Raw genomic sequence first — 22,167 nt, 5'->3', positions numbered from 1 at the left:
GCATCCAGGAGCCATTTGCAGTGTGTACTGCATGTGCCAGAGCCTGTTCTGGGTCATTGGTTAATGTCGCTGTCTTTGCTCTGAGGGTGCAGCCTCACTCTGCTCTGCTTCACACAAAGATGAGAATCAGGACTGTGACAGCACAGGAAAGGAGCTGTAAGTCCTCATTTTTACAATTGCCATAAAAGCTGGTCACTTTTATGGTATTGATTCAGCCATTACTATCATGCAGACAAAGATTTTATGTCTGCATGAGTTAAATATAGTAAAGCGTATTTAAAAAGCTTCAGTTTTAATGTATGTCTGTCAGACTCCTGCCTCATTGAGCATAATGAAGGTGGCATGGCAGGAGGCCGCCCCTCCCTGAGCCTGGTTCTGTCGGAGGTTTCTTCCTGTTAAAAGGGAGTTTTTCCTTCCCACTGTCACTAAAGCGCTCGCTCATAGGGGGTCATATTGTTAGGGTATTCTTTGTTTTCTCTCTGTCGCTGTAGGCTGTTTACCTTATAAAATGAAGCACCCTTGAGGCATCTGTCGTTGTGATTTGGCGCTGTATAAATAAAATTGAACTGAATTCACTTTATAGGTCTCAAACGCCAATAAAACACCTTTTAAAAACTCTGACTGGCTCACTCAAAGGAGAAAACAATTGTGCACCTTTTGTTGTTGAGCAGTTTCATGTAGTTGCACACTTCCTTCTGAACTGTAAAACGTTTAGTGGGTGTAGTTCCTCTATGAAACCGCACACCACGAGGTTAGTAGGTTCGGACAAACCGGGTCATGATTTCCAGAGAGACAAAAAATTTTTTTAATATATTTGTTTTTTTGGTACTGTGAGCACAAAGACCAAGTCCCATTTAGTTCCATTATATTCAGTGGAAGGCTCAAACATGCATAAAGATTCATTCAAATTCAAAGAGGCTTTATTGACTTTTATGTTAATGCAATTTAGACACAGACCTACAAGCTCTGATGAATACTCTGATTAGAAGGAAAAGTTTGACATTTTGGGCGGCATGAATTTGGTTAAGGATTGGTACAGCTCTCATGTGTATGGCACGGGGGAACAGATTACCAGAATATCTCTTGGTTGCCGTCACCGAATGACATGAGAGAAATAAACCTAACCCCTTTTGTCAACATGTTTTCAATGAAACTTTCTAGGTGAATATTCAGTGTCCCTCACTGCGTCACCAGTACTCATGTCATTTTAGTGCTGTCATTACTTTTTTCTTTAAATGGGCTACAGATGGTGTCAGATGGAAAACGTGGCTCACTGGGTGTGTCTCTGTGTTTCTGTCCTCAGCCCGAGATGCAGACGAGCGGGAGAAGTGGATCCACGCCTTAGAGGGAACTATCCTCCGGCACACCCTCCAACTCCGGGTATGAAACCAAGCGCTTCTTTGGATGTGTGTCTTTGTGTCTAATCCACTGCAGTTAACAGAGGAGTTGTTTGCTATGTGGATCCTCTGGTGTTTGCGTGCCATTTATACAAATTCCCGTCGCACAGTTCATATTTCCGAAATCGAGCGTGCCGCTCTTTGTGATACCCGAAGATGATCCTGGTTTAGATGAAGAGGTAAACGAGTTTGGAAACCCTGCCATGAAAATAATATCAGAGCTTTCACTGCGAGATTGTTTTTCGCACTTGACGCAGTCTGTATTTGCATAAACGATACCCGAACATGATGGATTTGAATGGGCTTTGCATGTCAGGTTATCAGCACTTTAAGCTTTACGTGTATTGCTCTCATCTGTTTTTTCCTCAAGAGAGCAGAGCTGGAAGATAATTCACGTCTGTATTAAAGGGAAAAATGCTGACATTTGCGTCATCGTAGGGTGAGGATGTTTGGAAATACGTGGCCAGTTTGGACAGGTTTTAGGAGCAGGCTTTTAAGTTTAATGGAAAGTCTGCTCAGCTGCTGACCTGCTTGCTGCCATTTTGGTCCCACCGGTGTTTATATCTGTTTTTATGAGAGTAGAAATTGCTTCTCCTGCCCTGCAGTTGTTTCTCTGCTCAACCTCTTTTCCTGCTCTCCTCCCTCAAAACAAACCTTCCGCTATGCTCCCTCCCATCCTCATCCAGATATGCTTCTTCCTCCTTATCGCCTCTCTTCTCTTCATCCTCATAACCAAGCTTTGCTCTCCCTCCCACCTTTCTTATTCTGCTCGCCCTCCCTCTCTCCCTTTGGTGGCAAATCCGTTTGATGTGCTACGCGTGTGCCTGCGTGCTCGGTGCGGACACACACATACATGCGCACACCTATGCAGCGTTGCTGTCGAAGCATCATATGACCCAGCTACCCAATCCAAGACCCGGTTGCTCGATCGGCCAAACATCTGCCTCGGCTGTCTCAGCCAATCCTCGTGGCTGTTAATGTTCGTGCCTCTCAGCGCTCGCTGTTGGTTTGTGTGTTTTCTCGTCTGCCTGTGCGAGAGGAAGTGTGGCTTTCCTGTCAGGGGAGGGTCCTGGATTAACTCGGCTCAGACCAAACGCTTAGCTGATAACTGCTGCTGAAGCCCCGCTAACAGTCTGAAGGCTGCTAGGGTTACGTTGGCACACTGCAGTGGGGAGCAAAAGGAGGAAATTGTTTTGTTTCTCTGTGGTGCTGAAGGAGGAGGAGGAGGGAGAAAGAAAGAAAGAAAGAATGTAACTTCAGCTGAGCTGGCAGTTTGTAGCTGTGGGGAAAACAGAGTAACGGAGGCAGAGAAAGAGAAAGCGACCTTGCGCTCTGCTAAATGGACTGAGAGATGTACTGGCTTACTGCAGCATGTCTATTGGAGCACGGCACCCAGTAAGTAAAAACACACAGACGGGCAAAAACCCCGCTGCAGCAGAGCGAGGGGAAGAAGCTAAGCGGCTGCAGCGCGCCACTGGGACAGCAGCATTTTTAAAGTGGGTCACACTGTGTGGAAAGACAAATAGACAGGTGAGGGAGGGGGGAGTGTGCGAGGGCAGTGTTGTTTGTAAAGTCTGCTCTGTGGGTGTGGGGGGCGGGGTGGGTGGGTTGTTTTTTTTCTTTTTTTGCCTTAATTTAACACTGGAGGCTACGCTAAAATCTCCCTGCTGCTGTGTCACAGGGATGGACAGTCTGTGCGCTGCAAACGAGTGGGAGTGGAAGTCTGGGAATATTTCCAGAACAGGGCAGAAGTGAGCACTACAGTGTGGTCATACAGTGGCTGTTTATAAACCAACCACCTGCCTCTGACTTTCTGCTTCCAAACGTTAAAAGAAGAAAGAAAAAACACTTCCCCTGTGTCATGTGTGTTGTCAAAACAGGACACATCATTTGCTCAGTAGTAATAGGGGAGCAGGCTGTTCTGCAGGTAGTGTCAGCTTTACTTTTCTCCATGTGTATTTAAAGTCTTGTTCACTTCTGTTCTTTGAGTTTTCACACAGTGCAGAGTAAACGTCGAGCCTCAGGTGGTTAATCTCTAATCTGTCTTGTAACACTTTACTGTGAAATTAGTTTCCTGTAAACATTTTCGCTCTGACTTGTGTTTCGCTGCGTGTCACTGGTTGCTTCCCGTGAAAAGTGTCATGATGCAATGCCTTACTGGAATAATACTCCCACTTATATGTTTCCAGTGTAGCGAGTTATCCGGCAAGTTTCTTCAAGATATGTGCCAGTCTGGGTGAAAACCCCCAGAGGCGCACAGTAACAGTCTTTTTTTCTTTTTTGTTTTCTCTTTTTTTGCTCAGGCCTTCATGCAGACAGCTACATTTTCCCCCTTTAAGCTGAACAAGCACCTTTGATCCTTTTGAGGAAGTTTGCCCTCATAGCTTCATGGCTGCTGAGTATATATGTTTTTCTAAAGCTTAAACTTTAGCTCGTCTGCGAGCGGCTTTGGGTTGATGGCTTTTCTTCACTTTCCTATGAGAGCACATTCGTTTGCAAGAAAACACACCTCAACCTCGCGACGCAGCTGGACTCTGCAACATGGCAGCTCCAAAGCAGCAGTGACATCCACCACGGTTTGATAAGAGTTTGACTTTTGACAGCATTTGTTTCGTTTTGACAGAGCGCCTTTTCAGGTGTTGTGCGTTTTTCCACGTAACTGCTGTAAAGCGGTAAAGTGCGTTGACACACACCGTTAGTCATCTCCTGAGTCTGCTGGCTTGACGTAGGGCGGGTATTGTGTGTTCGCTGGCACTCGGTGTCCTTGCTGTTGACAGCCTCGGTGATTAAATGAGGGTGAATTATTTTTTTCCCATTTTCCTGTCTTTTGGTTTTGTGTCACAGCTTACTGGATTGTTCTGGGTGCTTTGGTGGGTGAGCACAGACAGATGCCTGGTCACGTCTGTTCTGCCAATAGTCTAGTAATTACCTTTTAATGGGTATTATGTAACAAAATTTTCTGTGTTAAAGGAAGCTAATTAACAAACAATGAATTTGAGCGCACCTCAGCCCGTTACGTTCTGTCTGGAACCGAACCGGTCATGAGTCCTGATTTCAGTTTTGTTTCAGAGCCTGAAACGAGTTGGCCTCCATCAGGCAAGCAGACAGACCTGCTGGCCTTTCATGTAGACGAGCCTTTAAACAATAGTACCCATATCTCCCCCACTACGGTACCTTGCTGGAAAATTCTCCTGAACTGTTGATGTTTCTCTCCACCGTTTTGTGTAACAGTTTATAAAGCCTACCTGACCAGGAGGTGATGGATATGAGAGGCTTTTTCCCCTTTATTTGTTTGTTTTTTGGTAAATGAACAGATAAATATGTGAATACACGGCCCTGGATTTATGGGCTGTGGTTTTGTGCTTTACTTTGAATATGCAAATACCTTTTGCAACACCTGCGTCGAGGACTGCACCGATGCTCAGCTGTGTTTCTTCCCTTGTCTTTAGGAGGCTGAGACGGGATTTGTTCCTAGTGTTCAAGACTTTGACAAGAAGCTAGCTGAAGCTGACGCCTACCTACAGATTCTGATTGATCAGTTAAAGGTAGGACACGAAGGAAATCCAGTGTGGTGCACACCACACTGTGATGTAGATATAGATGTTGTAGATTTCAGTGGTTTCTCATCCTATATTTATAGATTGAATCTGTGTCAGCGAGCATTTCCTTGCTCATCTGAGTCTACTTTTCAGTAAAGCAGAAGCTCTTGTGAGTTAGATTTGTGGTGACAAACCAGATAACTGTATTTGAAGAAAGTAGACACCGTCTCCAGCATCTTAAGGAAACCACATAACATGTCCTTCCTTAGATAAGCTCTCAGTAGTTTTCCACTGTGTCATCTGTACACATAGGCACTCATCTGACAGTGGAATAGCTCTTATTCCATGTTTCTGTTTTTTAACCTTTCTTTCATCTCTTGTCCACACAGCTGTTTGATGAGAAGATCAAGGACTGCAAAGAGGATGAATCACGCAGAGTGAGTACCAGCAGTGCAGCTCTGTCCTCGCGTCTCGCCTCTCCGGTCCAGCATCATTAGAGCCGCTTCTAACAAAGGAGCAGGGGGCGAATGAAAACCGATAGCTGTCGGTGTATCGCAGATATTTCTGTTCCAAACTGGCCTAAAGCAGCAGTGATTTCAGAAGTGATCCTCTTATTTCAAAAGCTAAAGTTCAGTCCCCTCGATATTTATTTATCAGCCATGAAGAATAAAAATAAATCCTTCAAGGAGTAACCCTTGAAGTGCTTTCCTTAACTGAGTGGTTTCAGCTTTATTTCAGGCCTGCTTAGAGTCCAAAATGACTGGAAGTCTCTGCCTATCCGGCTACTGTTGGAAAATCCCAGAAACTCTAATAGTCATCAAACCACATCTTTATTTATGAATGCTGAGGTGTCAGAACTCATTAATGGTACAGGGGACGTCATCAGACGTCGTCTTTATGGGGGAAAGATGCATGAAGAAGATCAGTAGTCCTGACAACGGACCCGTCTGTTCTCCAGTGTTGCTTTAAGCTTAACCAAAACTTATCACCACCTCTACTCACACCATACGTTGCCCTCACCTTGGACCAGTTTTGGGGTCTGATTGGGCCGAGCTGCTGGCGACTGCAAGGTTGATCGATTCAGCAGTTCAGTTTTTGAGTTTGTGGTTCATTTTCTCAGTCACTTAACAAGGGACTGTTGTTCAAACTACAATTGATAGTTTATTCTTCCTCCTTCTGTAGCTCCTCTCAGGCCCGGTCAGTTCTCCGAGCAGATCTTCTAACGTTTGAAGATTAGAGGTGTAAACGCTTTTGTTGGATGAGTTTAACCTTCAGAGCGTCTCACTAGTCTCTGGTGTTATATGTCCACTTCCTCTTTGAGTTTAACACCAGCTTTTGGTCACTTTACCTTGTTGCTCGTGCCGACTGCATCAAACCTTTCACAGCTGGAGTTTCAAGCCCCAGCTGAAGCCAGTCAGGCGTCATTACTCGCATCAGTATTTCTGCTCTTTAACCTCATGTTTACTTCTTTCTGTTCTTTTGACAGAAAATTGAACATTTGAAGGAGACTACTTGTGTAAGTCAGAGAATGAACACATTTTCCTTCCTGTTGGGTTTAGAAGTCACTTCCTTCCTAATTAATTGCTCTGATTTTTCCCTTTCAGAGTATGGTAGAGTCCATCAAGCACTGTATTGTACTGCTGCAGATTGCCAAGGTAAGCACAGCACGAGTCCGCTCTCTGCAGTTTGCCATTTCTTCATAACCATTGTTCTTGTGAAACCACATGAGTGTGCACTGTGTGTTACCTCGCATCCCTGGGCTAGTTCCCTGCTTACAGTTGCAGTCGGGTCGGTGGTTGGTGAGGGTGTTGCCCAGTGTTCGTTTCATCACATGTTCTATTCAGCTTTCTGAAAGGAAGTGGAGCAATCGTTTCTGCTTTATTAGCTGTTTGATAAGGGAAAACAGAAAACACACACGTGGATTATCTCACACGATAGTGCAATCCTGTCATTTTTACTACTGAAAGAAGCGGCAAGTCTGGATTTGACCGTGTGATGAAAGGATCGCTGTATGTGGCAACTTGGGGAAAGTTTTGGAGCTCCACGCGAGAGGCCCGGGCCTCGTTTGCACCGCACCACGGCAGATGCTCGGGATGCTTTTATGAAATGACTCTTGAACCTTCACATACAATGAGTCTAACACTGTCTTCTTAAAATTTTAAGGACCAAAGTAACGAACAGCAACACGCAAACGGACCTATAGTAAGTTTGACCCTTTCTGTCCATGACAAAAGTCGAAATCAAACAAACTGCTAACTTTCTTTTCTCGCTTAATAGACTCTCTCCTTTTAGACCAGCAGATGTACCAGATCTGTTTAGTGCATGCCATCTAATTTGGATCTAAGCTTTCCTTCATGTCTCCCGCTGCCTTCTTCTTAATTAAATCAATATTTTCCTCTAAAATCTAATATTTATTTATTTTGTAACTATTCTTTCCTTCATGAAGACATGAAATGTATATGTGCAAATGGTGCTACACAAAATGCACATTGTTGTAGAGTGTATATTAGTGCATCTCAAAAATGTCAAGAATTGTGAAAAGTTTGTTTTTATCATTTTGTTCAAAAAGGTAAACATTCATGTAAATGAGTGTTATTTTATTTTGTTGATGATGGCCTATAACTCACGAAAATCTGAAATTCAGTTCCTCAAATTATTGAAGTATTTTATTTTCAGTGTGAGTAAATTACTCTTCATTCTTAGTTTAGTAACCACAGTCGTTGGGAAGAACGCTGACTCGACAGTTGTCCAGATGAAGATCGAGTTTATGCCACAGGAAAGCTGTTTTAAAGCACGTTAATGGAAAGTGTGGTAGGAAAAGTTGCACAAGCAGTAGCAATTACCTGAGCCGTGAGTGGATTGTCAGGAAAAGCGGACAGCGTCCACACACAGACGTCTTTAGGTAAGAGCGTCACGTCTGTAATCCCAAGCCATATATCTCATGGACCGCATACAGCTGCTTTAATCTTAAGTGGGCCAGACCAGGAGAATTCCCCTTTCTGCCGCTGTACAGTTAATCCCAGAGAGATCGCAATATAAGGAAAAGAAGTGCAGTGGTAACAGTGGGTCATTTTTCCACACGATGGAGAAATGCTGCTGAAAGAAACTGATTAGCACAACTGTGTGGGCTCGTATTGTAAAGTGTAAATTTAGCTCATTGCCCAGACTTCCCAGTGAGTTTTATTAATGAACAAAGTCAGTTTATTTTCCTTTTCCCTTTTTGTTTCTTTGCTGTGGTCACATTTTTAGGGTGATTTTAGGGTGCCGTGTCATCTGCTGGTGTTGGTGATGGTTGATCCACTGTGTTTTATCCACACTGTGGACAAGAGTGCCTCTACCATTGTTCAAGAGGAATAGAAGAAACCCCTGACCCAAAAATACAGATGATGTTCAGTGTAGTGTAGAAGTCGGGCACATGGAGATCCTTTTTGTTTGATCTGAGAAGGCGTTCTAATAATTTGACATACTGAAATTTTTGGCTGTTTATAGCTTATAAAGGCCTGAAATATCTCACTTTTACAGAATATATGAAAGTTTATCTCTTTAAATTAAATTATGAAAGATAAACCTTTACACAATACTCGGTGTTCTGAGATGCACTAGTGTAAGTGCACATGGGACACGTGTGATCGCATGCCTGCGTATACGAGTGTTGCCCATCACTTCACTTACTAATTAGAGGAATCGAAGTCACCATTGATCACCATTGATCGGTCATTCTCACACTGCCTGCTTATTGAACCACTGAGCACTAATAGCTGGAAAGCCGTGCAGAAAGCACTCCTAGGCTTCTGCAGATATTCGTGTTGAAGGCCACAACAGGATTTACGCATGTTTTGAACCACTAAAGCTTTCAGCAGTAAGGGTTCCTGTTAACCGTTCTTCAAAATAAAACAGCTCTAAAAATTACCAGACCTAAAATGGCGATAAACCATGATGCCGTTGTTATGACCTAAGACCAGATTATGTGTCTCATGTATACTAATGACTACTAATTATGGCTGATGGCAGGTTCAGTTGTTCACTGCTATGTGAGCAAGGGTAACTGAGAGAAGCTCTCCAGAGTATCTGACTTTCCTCTCTGACGCTACATAACCCCGACCCTCATCCAGTCTGTGCTGCGCAGGTTTTATTAGAGCTCAAAGTTGGCTTTTACCTGTTAGTCTGCTACTGTATGTATGTGTTGTATGTTGACCTGCAAAATAAATAAATAAAATGAATAAACTGAAGGTGGATATCACTACATTAAGAGCAACAGATGGGTCATATTGCCCTTTTTAAACACATGTCAACGGTTAAGAGGGTTTTGATCCACTGTGTGCCTGAGACAACTGTGAAAAAAGCCATTACCACCAGAAGTTTGGGGTTAAACCGCTCTGAGACTTTGCCTCATCCTGTCATGTGACCTTTAGATTTTCAGATGTGAGTGTGGGTTGAGGTGCCAGAGAGGGAATCGTGGAACTCTCCGAGTCCAAATCCCTTTCTTTAGACTACTATGACCTGGATGACTGACAACCTACAGACACATGTCCATGTTGTTCTTATTTCTGTGGTTTATAAATATAAAGGGAGTTTTATCAATCGGTCTGACTGTATCATGAAAACGGTGCATATATTTGGGAAACTGCAGTATCACACTTGCACCCAGAGGAGATGGGACAACAGAAGGTGGAAGAGGCAGAAAAGTGAGGCCTAAAGAGCAAAAGAAAACATTGACTCAGGGATAAACAGAAAAGTGGAGCTAAATGAAAAGAAGCCAATCCATCTTTGGAAAAAGCAAGGGATTGAGAAGTGTTTGTGGATCGTTTAATACGACACAACCTCCCACTTTAAGCAAGACCTCCACGTAAGCCGGCTAGCTCACACTACTGCATTGATCTTACAGCTGGCTTAATCTGTTATCATTAAGTACAGTATTATGTAGTATAAATAGCACAGCGAAAGCTCTGCCTATGCATATACCTGCACGTGCCACCTTTGTATGCCATAGGCTTTCCACTAATCGTACCTCTGCTGAATGGCTGTCACTGTGCCTGCATAGCAGTGATGCATGCACCGTAGGCCTTTGTTTAAGATGCTCGAGGCGTCAGCAGCACGTTTGACCCTGTCAAACTGCACTGCCTGGGGAATTGCTGCAAAGTGCAAGAATTGTTTAAACCAAGCTCACGAGAAGCATGTTCAGTAGTTATCTGTCAAAATAATTTATGTGCTATGGGTGGCTGAGGGGTTGCTCTGCTGTGAGAGCTGCTCATTGCATTAATATTGCGTTCACTTGGGGGGGTAGAGAGGTTATTGATCATTACAGAGTTTAAAGCCCTTTTTAGCTATTTTTTGATGGCCTTGCTCTTTTCTTCACGTGCTTTTTTTCCCTCTCATGTCGTGCTTGCATAGCCATAGGCTGGTCAGTATATATCTGTAATTGGATCTAATTAGAAGCCGTCGAGTCACTTTTATGAAGGCATGTGGACACTGGAACCATTAGAAGTAGAAAGAACAGAACAGACGCAGGAAGTCTGGAGATAGGAGGGGAAAAGTGTGAACGGGAGGGCAAATCCTTGACCTCTGATTGTATCTTTTTTGTTTAGCGTTTAGATAAAGGTTTATTGTCAGTTATCTTGACCTATAAACGGAAAAAAAACAAGGTCAGAGTAATTCCTATAACTCAGTTCAGTAAAAATCTCACGTCACACCTCGGCCTAATCTCACAGCCGTAACACGAAGTCGCTGTGTTCCTGCTGAGCTCAGATGATCTCAAAATAGAGAAAAAGTGTAAAAGTCAGAAACTGCAGGTTTGAGTTATAATGTCACTAAATGTTGTTTCCTGGCGGTAAGCTGCTGGGGAACGATGGTCGAGATATTTTTGGTTTATCTCGTGTGGTTGCTGGTGTTCCTGTCAGATGGGTCGTTGGGGCTGTGACCACATGACATCGTGTCAACAGGCTGCTGTTTATATGCATGCAGCGTTTGCCACGGATCAAGGCAGGCCTCTACAAATGATTACCTACTGTAGTGTTTGTTAACCCCCCTCCGACCCCCCCAGGCCTTGTTAAAGAAGAAACAGGCTGCTCAGAGTTCAAGAGTCAACGTTAGCAGTTGTGTAGAGCTACTCCTAGCGTTTGCATTTCAAGCTGTGTTGTTGGTTTCATATTGATTGCGTTAATTAAGCTTGGTAACGCCGCTCTTTCCAGGAAATCGAGTGCGAGGAAATTGATCTGCGCCGGCTGGACGATGCATTGTTTTAGTTCGCTCTTCACATAGGTGCACCGAGTTGTGATCAGGTCATACTGTTCCCCTTCTGGGTTTGAGAGGATAAAGGAACAGGTGGATCCTTGAAGAGTAGGACTGTTTCTAAACTAAAAGCCAAACTGCTTTCGATTTAGTTTTTTCTAAACCAGTAAGCAGGCAGTGGGTCTGTGTGTGTGATTGTTGCAGCAAAGCTCTGATGTCGGTTTTTGTTGTAAAGGGCATTGTTGTGTTTGTTTGGTTTTTTCCTCCAGAGCACCATCAACCCAGTGGATGGGATCTACCAGCCCCCTCTGGACACTCCAGCAGTGAACACAATGCCAACACAGACAACACTACCCCCAGGTACAAGACATCTGCCTCCTCAGCATGTGCCAGACATTTAAAAGTAACAGCTGTCACTTAATGTGTTGAGACATCATGCTGAGAGGTTGTTTGTGTTATATGCTTAAAGGTGACAGCAGCTCCTCCTGTGGTTGGGATTGTAATCGCAGAACCGTTAGAGAAATGTGTCAAATCTGTCAGTGTTCTGTCCTTAGATGACATTTGAAATTATGTTTCAGCTGCAACTGGAAACATGTTCTAGTATGACAGTACCATCACCAGTACTGATAAATATTCTTAATATTCTCTCAGTATTTGAAGGTACACCCTTAAAAGTCACAGGGTTTAGCAACATTATTCCCTCTCTTCTCCTTCTTCTTTTAAATTAAGGATCTGTGTTGACGCAGATTCCTGTTTTGTGGGGTAATATGGTTTATCCAGTCAATAAGAATACTCACATGTCTTGACTAAACTCTGACTAAATCTTTGGCTATTTTAGTCAGATGACTATGACTAGACTAAAAAAAAGGCTATAAAAATCAGCAGTGCAAAGTAGGCCGTTCTAATTTTGGTCTCTTATAATAGACGGTGTAATCCCCGCTCACAGATGAAGCTTCTGTCTGCAGCGCCCTGCCACGTGGCATGAGATGCTGCTTTTAATGGGGTCTGGCTTCGTTTCGAGGCTTCGGCGCTAACTCTGCTTTCTCTTCGTGTGATAAAGACGCGTCTCAGGTGTGCAAATCAGACCAACGACCCTCCACGTTACCTGTTGGTCCCGTCGTCACAGTGATGGGCAGTCTGCAGACCCCGACTCCCAACAGCACAGGTGAATTCAATTCAATCTCATGAACTGGACTAATTTTTGTGAAATGCTGAAATGGCTATATATTATTGAAACGGGTTCCTCATACTGCCGATCAGCTCAATCAGCAGGTTAGAGTCTGTTTAGTTATTTTGTTGTTGTTGTTGTAGCTGTGTGATCTGTAAACTGCACACAACCTTTTTTAATGGTAAACAGTAATCGACTACTGAACAGAGGAATGTGGAACAGCTGATTAGTCGGATATTTCCCTGAGGAGATGGTAAGCGCAGGGAAACCAGATATGATCCTGACGATCTGCTGATTTGAGCTGTTTGATGAAAAGTTCAAAATTTCATACTCAGACTCTTCGTACACTATCAGGAGTTAAGCAGCCAAACTTGGCACCCTGATGGGTTTTATTTAAATCGCTTATTCTGATGTTGTTTAGGAGCCGCCAAACAATGGACCACAATCACATAGCAAACAGTACAGTAGCATGGGCATGTAATAGTAGATTTAAGAAGGTGATTTGGGTGAAATGTGTTTACATAATTTGATGCCACTGCCCCCAAGTGGCCAAAGAAGATCCTGTTTTTTTCCATTTCTTTCTTGACCTTCAAACAATTACTTTAAATGACATTTAGTACCGTCTTTGTCTATTTGTAGTAGAGCTGCCACAAACGATTTTGTTGATAGTCGACTAGTCACTGATTATTTTTGCGATTAGTCGTGCATCCATTGGACGTAAAACGTACAGCTTATTGCATCAGCATGCATCTGCTCTTATATAACCATCATTAGCTTACAGCTTTAAGTGTTTAAGGTGCTAACTAAAAATAAAGACAAGATGTTTATTAAACTTTTAATGAAATTTGCAGATTGTCTCGGTGGAGTTTAATAATAAACTCGGCCGTCTGCTCCTTGCTATCTAAAATATAACAGGACACTGGAGTAAACTCTCGACCGTCTCACACTTCTGATAATCAGTTTTCTGTTTGACGTTTATTCAGCTGTGTAAAAACTATAACTTTAATCTCAGCCAAACCGATTTACTTAGGAACAAATAAAATGCTGAAAAAAGCCAAACAATAAGATTTTAAGTGACTTATATATCATGTTTAATCGTAGTACCGAAAGACCGCGGGGATCTAAAAATTATGTGCCGGGAGTCTGGTGTTGTTCACGAGCCTTGAACCCCGGGCTAGCTATCGAGCTGGTGGGTAACAGACGACAGAGCACTTTTACAAATATGTGGTGTCTTGATAAATGAGCAGATATTTGAAGTTTTACACAGCTACATTCTGGCCTGAAAATATGTTAAAAGTTTATTTTGTGACCCAGAAAGAGGAATAAGAGTAATATTAAAACTTAGGAGCTGCCACCATTGTTGGAAACTGGAATTGGCTGAGCCGCACTATGAATTCTGGGATAGGTTGGGCCATGAAGGATACACCCGACCCATCCTTCAAATCTGGGGAAAAGGAGGACACATTTGTGGGCCAAATTTGGAGGAGTCTTCGATTTTGCAAAGCCTTCGTCGCATCACTGTAACGTTATCGGCCTACTAATGTGGCTTCCAAAGGATGCGGCCCCTGAATTTGGACACTAGTGATGTGCGGGTCGATAGTGAAATATCGATTCCTCCGATACCAGTCAATTTTACTTGGTATCGGAAAGGAAATCAGTGGTATCGCACATCACAGCTATATCGGACACTGCTGCTTCTTCTTCTTCGGGGTTTAACTGCAGCTGGCATCCTTGTAGATGCAGTGCTGCCACCTTCTGTTTCACTCTGTTATTACACTCTTAAATCCTACTACTTATTCCTGCGTCTTTCAGGATCTTACATAGTCGACCCGTCGACTATTAAATTTGTCGTTGACGATGTTGATAGTCGATGTAATCGTGGCAGTCCTAATTTGTAGACTTGTGAAAATGGGTTTTACTGCAGTTTTACAGGTTACAAATGTCGTTAACAAAAATTCTATTTTTAGGAGCATTTTGGGGGTCATTTGTTTTGTTAAATGAGTAAAAGCGTGTCACTGAACGTAAGTTAAAATGAGCAGAAAGCAGAGGTTGCAGCCTGTTTGCCTTCTCTGCTGAGGCTGCAGTATTAAAATGCTGTGCTGTGCAATAAGGAGACAGGCTGCATGCTTGAGAGTACTGTCAATACGCTCTGCAGAGAAAGTCATCACTATGTTAAGGCGGCTTAATGGTGCCGAGCACATCCTGCTGAACAGCAGAGCTGGGAAACGGGGGCTCCAGTTGAACAATATAATGTTGATTTCATCACCATGACATCATGTAGGGCAGGCGCCGGCGAGCTTCTGCATCAACAGAGCCATTTTGGCTCCTCCTACCAAACAGACAGGCGGATGACGGATATAATTGAGGGATGATAAATGAATACATATACTGTATGTATGAGAAGGGTGATGGCATGAGGCACACTGTTTGATTTAAATTTTTTATGTATATGTTTTTTAGGGAGTGGCCCGTCAGGCCCCAGCAGCGGTGTCGCCTCCCCGGCTCACATCCCCCTCCCCTCACACTCAGTGCCAGACTTCTCCTACTCCTCCAGTGAGGACGAATTCTATGACGCTGATGAGTTTTACCAGAGCAACACTTCCCCCAAACACTGCATAGAGTGAGTACAGCAGCACCCCGCCTTGTTTATAGCAAATCCAACAGCAAGAGCATTTGCAATCAGAGAAGTTTGCCTCTTATTTTATATTTATTCTTTATCCCCTTTATCTCTATTGCTTCCTGCTTCCTTGCTCCTCCTCCTGCACCCAGTCCCTCAGGGCCTCCAGCTGCCTCGCCCCTTACTAATGAAGAAACGGCTCTGAAACGACCCAACACTACAGAGTCCCTCAACTCTTCGATGTCCAATGGCACCACAGACACGGGTAAAAAGGAAAATGCTCACGAGACACGTGATTACATCACAGCTGATTGTCCCTCACTGATTAGCATGAGGTCTGATCAGTTTATGTGGGAGGAGGTGGCGTTATTTAAATCATATTTTACTACATGATGGTGAAATATGTGGCTGGATGAAACTTTGGCTCTGCTCTTGTCCTCAGACCAGTTTGACTGTCACGATGACCGTGACGATGACGGTGAAGGGGAGTCTGTGGAAGAGCACAAGAGCGTTATCATGCATTTGCTGTCTCAAGTTCGATTGGGCATGGACCTCACAAAGGTCAGGACCTCTTAGCGTCTTAGCCGCCCTAATTGTTCCGTCGCAGCGTTTCGCTCTCCAGCGCTGTCGGTCTAAGGTTTTCGTTTTTAACAACACTTCACTGTATTTCCCAGGTGGTCCTGCCTACCTTCATCCTAGAAAGAAGGTCTTTGTTAGAAATGTATGCAGATTTCTTTGCACACCCCGACTTATTTGTAAGGTACGTACCATTTCAGTTGTTTATCATTTTTTGTTAAACATGCACACTCTGACATGAGGGTCGTCATTCAGTACTTGTTTCTTTTTCTTTTTAGTATCGCTGAGCAGCCAGAGCCCAGGGAGCGCATGGTGCATGTGGTGAAGTGGTACCTGTCGGCTTTCCATGCCGGAAGGAAAGGCTCAGTCGCCAAGAAACCGTACAACCCAATCCTAGGAGAAGTCTTCTACTGCCACTGGGACCTTCCCAGCGAGACAGAGGAGCCTTCGCCACCTACGGTGAGACCGTTTGTCACTGCGGTCAAGTAGATTTTTGATCCAGTAATAATTTCAGTTATTACTTTTACAAGTTCCTGAATCATCGATCTGCAGTTCTAACCAAGAATCGCAATCCTCCTCTCAATGTGCTTCGTTCTCGCACATTTCAGGAGACGGTATCAGAAGGCCCGGTTCCCTGGGCTTCATCCAACAGCGTGTCTTTTGTGGCAGAGCAGGTCTCTCACCACCCGCCCAGTAAGTGTTGAACCTTCTTCTGAGTGTAAACGCAGAATTGCTCATACCATTGTACATCTAGATCCAGAAGAGTGTGGTGGAGACTTTAGAAAAGTAACCGCTGTAAAATTATCAGTTTTTTATTTGACGTTAAAAGCGTTAACCAGATATGGATGTCATAATCAGTCTTATTTGTGCACAAATGTTTTGGTTTTATTTTCTGCACGATCGCTGATATGTTGCTGTTTTTGCACCACTCCTAATTATTTCCTGCATTTTTTCCCTGTAGTTTCTGCGTTCTACGCAGAGTGCTTAAGCAGGAAGATCCAGTTCAACGCTCACATTTGGACTAAATCTAAGTTTCTGGGCATGTCCATAGGTGTCCACAACATCGGTCAAGGTACACTAAACTCTGCTTTATATTCTCTGATAAGTGTGATTCAGTGAATCTTTGTGTTAAGTAACCTCTGGTCTCTCTCTAGGCTGCGTGTCATGTTTGGAGCACGATGAGCATTACATTCTCACCTTTCCTAACGGATATGGCAGGTAGGTGCCGTTAATGCATCCTTGTGCTCGCCTGTGTCATCGCTCAGTTGGTCTGCGTTGGTCGTTACTTTGTTTCGCTGACCTACGCCTGTCTGTCCAGGTCGATCCTCACTGTGCCATGGGTGGAGCTTGGTGGAGAGTGCAACATCTCCTGCTCCAAGTCGGGCTACAGCGCTAACATCGTGTTCCACACCAAACCCTTCTATGGTGGAAAGAAGCACAGAATCACTGCAGAGATTTTGTAAGAGCCATGTGGTTATATCACATTATATAAGGATTACTGAGAGTCCGCTCTTTAATACACAAGATGACATCTGGTTTTTGTTTTTTCCCCGCAGTTCACCAAACGACAAGAAGTCTTTCTGCTCCATTGAGGGAGAGTGGAACGGAGTCATGTATGCTAAATGGGCGACTGGAGTGAGTCCTTTGTTTCTTTACATTACAAAATGTAGGAAATCACCACCTTAAATTAATTAATACATGTGTGAACATGTTTTCATATGTTTCTAGGAGAACACGGTGTTCATAGACACTAAGAAGATGGGCATCGTTAAGAAGAGAGTGAGGAAGCTGGAAGACCAGCTCGAGTACGAGTCTCGAAGGTGAGGAGAGGATCAGTGTCTGACCTTAGCCGTCTCACAGGAACCTTTAACTCTAAATGTTTGACTTTCGAACTTTTACTCCTCTTAGACTGTGGAAGGATGTGACTCTGAACCTGAAGATAAAAGACATCGATGCAGCGACAGAAGCCAAGCACCGGTTGGAGGAGAAACAGAGAGCTGAAGCCAGAGAGAGAAAGGAGAAGGAGCAGCAGTGGGAGACCAGGGTGAGGATTTCCTTAGCGTACCATGGGATCTGAGTATTATGGGCAATATAGCTTTAAAATTCTGTCAGGATATTTCAAGGAAATTTGCAGTGTGGCTCCAAAGTGTAGTGTTTTACACAAACACACGTGAAAGGTTGCTGGTTTGATTCCAGCTTGAGACACAAATCACTTCTAGGTTGCATCAGAAAGAGCAACCAGCGTAAAAATCTGCCAAATGAAAACGTGCAGAGCTACCCGCTGCAGTGACCAGGGAGCAGCTGAAAGTAGCTTCATTTCAAGGACGTGTACAATAATCATATTTATGACAATAAAAGGAAAATAAATGCTGAGCAATATTTTATTGGTGAGTGCAGCTTTCAGGCAGGAGCAGCATTTATTAGTGCAAACAACACGAAGGACGCTTTCTATCCTTCTTTTCCAATGAGCTGCTGTCATCCATGACACGCTACCCACTTAACGTGTGAATCTATCGCCACAAAGGTGCCACCAGCAGCATTATAGTGCAGCAATAGTGACACAGCAATATATCCAGTGAGATGGGGGTGGCTGTAGCTCAGGAGGTGGAGCAGGCCATCTACTTATCAGAAGGTTGGTGGTTTGGTTTCATGCCAAACATCCTCGGGCAAGATGCTAACCCCAGGTTTCTCTCTGATGCATCCATTGGAGTGTTAAGCATGGAATAAAGTGCTTGTATGACGGGTGCGAATGGGTGAATGAGGCATGTTGTATGTAGAGTAGAAAAGCATTATAGAAGAACCAGTTCATTACACAGCTAATGTAAGCACAAAAGACACCCAGGTAATGTTTTCTGTGGAACTTTTAAGGAAAAGTAGCAACAACCGGATCTTAGGTCAAGCTTTTTGACCAGGCATCAGGAATTTCTATTCACCGTTTGATCCTCCTGATTTGTGGAGTGCAGCTAGTTGGCGAATGTGTTTGGGTCAGGCGTCACTATCTGCTAGTGTCCCCTTTTTTGTAGCCTGGTTATATTCAGCAGTCTGCTTTTTGTCTGAAGTGGTGAAACGAGGTTGTTACTAGTTTAGTGGAAACAGTTTTCTTGCATCATGTGCATAAATACTCTGCATAAATACTGCGCATAAATACTCTGCATAAATACTCTGCATAAATACTCTGCATAAATACTCTGCATAAATACTGCGCATAAATACTGCGCATAAATACTCTGCATAAATACTCTGCATAAATACTGCGCATAAATACTGTGCATAAATACTCTGCATAAATACTCTGCATAAATACTCTGCATAAATACTCTGCATAAATACTGCGCATAAATACTGCGCATAAATACTGCGCATAAATACTGCGCATAAATACTGCGCATAAATACTGCGCATAAATACTGCGCATAAATACTCTGCATAAATACTCTGCACAAATACTGCGCATAAATACTGCGCATAAATACTGCGCATAAATACTCTGCATAAATACTGCGCATAAATACTCTGCATAAATACTGCGCATAAATACTCTGCATAAATACTCTGCATAAATACTCTGCGCATAAATACTGCGCATAAATACTGCGCATAAATACTGCGCATAAATACTCTGCATAAATACTGCGCATAAATACTCTGCATAAATACTCTGCATAAATACTCTGCATAAATACTCTGCATAAATACTGCGCATAAATACTCTGCATAAATACTGCGCATAAATACTCTGCATAAATACTGCACTTTCTCAGAACCAAATAGCCATCAGAGCTAACACGCGTCTCTCTCTCTCTGAGCTTGTGTCGTCGTCATGGACACTAAGGAAAGTAAACACACGGTGTATTTGACATATCGCAGCCATAACTGTCGTGGCAATGGAAATTTAGCCTTCTCCATACCGGAAACTTTAAATTCCACACATCTCAGAGAGAACATTGTAATTTTACTTTCAGAAATACTTCAGATATCGAGTATAATAATTCTCATTGCTCTGTGTTTCTGTAGCTATTCCACGAGGACGGGGAGTGCTGGGTCTACGACGAGCCGCTATTAAAGAGATTAGCCTCCCAGAGGCACTGAGAAGACCGCGCCACACTCGAATGCATCACGAATGCACACACAACAGAGTCTTCATAAGAACTCTTTTGCAGAAACCACTTGTTATTCAAGCCTTGGAATGACTGATGATTGAATCTCTACACTGCTTTGCATTTGACTGTAAAACAATATGGAAATGAATGAAAAGCATCAAAGATGTAACATGAATATTAGTAAAGCTCCTCTCCTTATTTGGTCAGTCTCTCATCCACCGATACCCGCCACCTGCCAACATGAGACTCTGCATCACAGAGTGGAGAGGTCACGTGCCTCCCGTTCGTCCACACCCTTCAGCAGCTCCACAGGATGAGCCAGAGCAACACTCCTTCCCTACATCTATAGTTTTTTGCAGGGGGGGTGGGGGGGGGTCTGTGGTCGATGGTGTTCGGCTCAAGTAATAGCACGAGAAATAAAACGGCGCTCTACATCTCAGGGAATCTGGTGACTGAGGAAAGAAAGCTGGTGCCCCCACCCAGAGTCTGACAGCCTTATAACGGTGGAACGGATGAATCTTAAAGGGGCGGGAGAGGAAAATCTCTGCTTGCCTGCAACTAGTTAGAACTGTTTATATATAGATATACATATGATGGATATATAAATATATATTCTTTTTTTATTTCTAATGCTCTTATTGTTTATTTTTCTTTGCGGCAATAGTGTAAAAAAATATTTGAGGATCTGAACCTGAACCTTTACATCCTTAGGAGTCATTCCATTTAGCCTTTTAATGTTTTGTTCCCATTTCAGAGTTACCTTTGCCACCCATTTGGATCGCTCTCGCTGTTCTGTGTCTCGAGTATTATCCAGAAACGAAGCCCTGCAGAAAGCCATAGCATCTAAACGCTGATTTCGAGAGTTGTGGCTGATTTCAAATATGCAATACTGATAGAAATAACAAAGTTTGCCTGTGGGAGGACAAATTCTGTCCATTATGCCAAAAAAAAGGTTTAGAGAAAAGGCTGAAGGGACTTTTGTCTGGACAGAGACCAAAACAGTCTTCTGAGAAGGTTTTGAAGGCATTTATGAACAAATGATTGTTTACATACTTTTGTCTTTCTGGACAGCAGGTCCATGAAGAGGACGTAAAGCTCGAACTGAGTCTGTAAAGTTTGGTTTTGTTCTGCACATCACACATCCTCGTTTTCCCTTCAGATCAGAGTGGGTCGCCTCGTTATTCGCTTGCACGTTGTCAGAGTGTGAAGAGAGCGAAAACGTGAGACGGCCTTGAAAAACACTGGTGCACTTTCATAGTGCTGCTACAGTCCAGGCGTTGTTCTGCTGGTTGAATCTTCTTTTTCCAAGTTTCAGAACCACATATTTATCCTGCTGTACACCCCCAGCTTTGTTGAACCATTGTTCTTTCTCTTATTTACAGCTGCATCGGTTGAATCTGAATGCAATGGTAGTTGGATGAGATGAAGAAATAAAAATATATATATTTATCTTCCCCTGAAAATGCTGTAGCAAGCTCACAACAGCCCCCCCTGTTGACCCCCTTCTTTTTTTAATCTTTGTGATTTGATTATTGTATCTCCTAAATATTTGGCCATTGTGTTAAGTGAGACCCTTTAAGCCATATATTCATGTATCTGGTGAAGGGATCTGCAGAGATGAGCATATAGTTGGTGCTGTATGCAAATCCAGCGAAACGCTTGTTGAATTGAATTCTCCATCAGAATCAGACAAAAATGCCTTTTGAAAATAATCAACATGAAGGATTCTAATAAATTTCTTTGTATTTTTTTTCCATGTTTTGTTTTTGTAAAGTCTGAGTGGAGGCCTTGCCATTCATTTCAGTTCTGCTCAGTATGATAGAGAGCAATCAAAACAAATGTATTTTTTATTTCCTTCTCATCATAACCATTGATTGTATCCAATTCTCCTGTTTATTGATGCAAAATATTAAATCTCCATGAGTTTACTCCTGTGAGCTTTTTGTCATGCTTCCCCTTAAATCATGCTGGTGCTGTGGTTAGATTCACCGAGGTGTGGGAAGTATTCCTCGAGGGATTTTGGTCCATATTGACATGATGGTATCACACAATTGACGTGTGGCATTAACAAGACATTTCCAGCTAAACACCTGCTGCTCACCGGGTGTTTTCTCTTTTTCAGCCGGACTCTAAACCCCAGAGATGTTTGGTTTACTTGAAGTGACACGAAGTCTGTTTATTCAGCCTCGTAGGTTATCAGGGGACTGCTTTTGAGCCTAGCGTACGTATCCTGCCACCTCCAGGATCAAATGTATAACTATTTATTAAACACCCAGCTATCAAAAATATCTGAGCTCTGTTGATTTTAGCAGTTTGATTAAACCATACTTTTTTTAAATTTACCCCTTTGATGCACTTAGTGTGGTGGAAATGCTTACACCGTTCCAGTCTATATTTGCGCACTCAGTTTGTTGACATCTTTTTATTCTCAGAAGAGCTCGGCCCTTCTTCCACCTCACTGCGCTCTTTATCGGCAGGGAATTCAAAAACACTTGTGTAGGTGTCGAGGGACTTTAAAAATAGAACCTGACACGAGGCGCGT

The 22,167-nt window shown here is 43.1% G+C and overlaps 1 protein-coding gene across 5 annotated transcripts in view; it reads left to right on the top strand.

Annotated features, from left to right (window-relative positions):
* Positions 1 to 21,553, top strand: part of osbpl9 (oxysterol binding protein-like 9) — a 36,613-nt gene extending 15,060 nt beyond the window's left edge. For 3 of the 5 annotated variants that reach the window (XM_063465847.1, XM_063465850.1, XM_063465849.1), the window contains 21 exons: positions 1,304 to 1,380; positions 4,847 to 4,942; positions 5,326 to 5,373; positions 6,423 to 6,452; positions 6,541 to 6,591; positions 7,100 to 7,138; positions 11,434 to 11,524; positions 12,225 to 12,329; positions 14,793 to 14,952; positions 15,102 to 15,214; positions 15,392 to 15,510; positions 15,624 to 15,709; positions 15,804 to 15,984; positions 16,134 to 16,218; positions 16,487 to 16,597; positions 16,680 to 16,743; positions 16,844 to 16,984; positions 17,082 to 17,160; positions 17,254 to 17,345; positions 17,434 to 17,569; positions 19,540 to 21,553. In XM_063465847.1, the coding sequence (XP_063321917.1) occupies positions 1,304 to 1,380; positions 4,847 to 4,942; positions 5,326 to 5,373; positions 6,423 to 6,452; positions 6,541 to 6,591; positions 7,100 to 7,138; positions 11,434 to 11,524; positions 12,225 to 12,329; positions 14,793 to 14,952; positions 15,102 to 15,214; positions 15,392 to 15,510; positions 15,624 to 15,709; positions 15,804 to 15,984; positions 16,134 to 16,218; positions 16,487 to 16,597; positions 16,680 to 16,743; positions 16,844 to 16,984; positions 17,082 to 17,160; positions 17,254 to 17,345; positions 17,434 to 17,569; positions 19,540 to 19,614 (1,979 nt within the window). In that variant the 3' untranslated portion in view covers positions 19,615 to 21,553. Of the gene's footprint in view, positions 1 to 1,303; positions 1,381 to 2,416; positions 2,793 to 4,846; positions 4,943 to 5,325; positions 5,374 to 6,422; positions 6,453 to 6,540; positions 6,592 to 7,099; positions 7,139 to 11,433; positions 11,525 to 12,224; positions 12,330 to 14,792; positions 14,953 to 15,101; positions 15,215 to 15,391; positions 15,511 to 15,623; positions 15,710 to 15,803; positions 15,985 to 16,133; positions 16,219 to 16,486; positions 16,598 to 16,679; positions 16,744 to 16,843; positions 16,985 to 17,081; positions 17,161 to 17,253; positions 17,346 to 17,433; positions 17,570 to 19,539 lie in introns of those variants that run through there. The other 2 variants (XM_063465851.1, XM_063465848.1) reach the window with 2 other exon arrangements.
* The last annotated feature ends 614 nt before the right edge of the window (positions 21,554 to 22,167 follow it).

This window comes from Pelmatolapia mariae, linkage group LG23 (assembly GCF_036321145.2).
Source record: "Pelmatolapia mariae isolate MD_Pm_ZW linkage group LG23, Pm_UMD_F_2, whole genome shotgun sequence".
NCBI classification, from domain to species: domain Eukaryota; kingdom Metazoa; phylum Chordata; class Actinopteri; order Cichliformes; family Cichlidae; genus Pelmatolapia; species Pelmatolapia mariae.
Note: the sequence above shows the minus strand (reverse complement) of the source record. Positions and strands in the feature narration are given on the sequence as shown.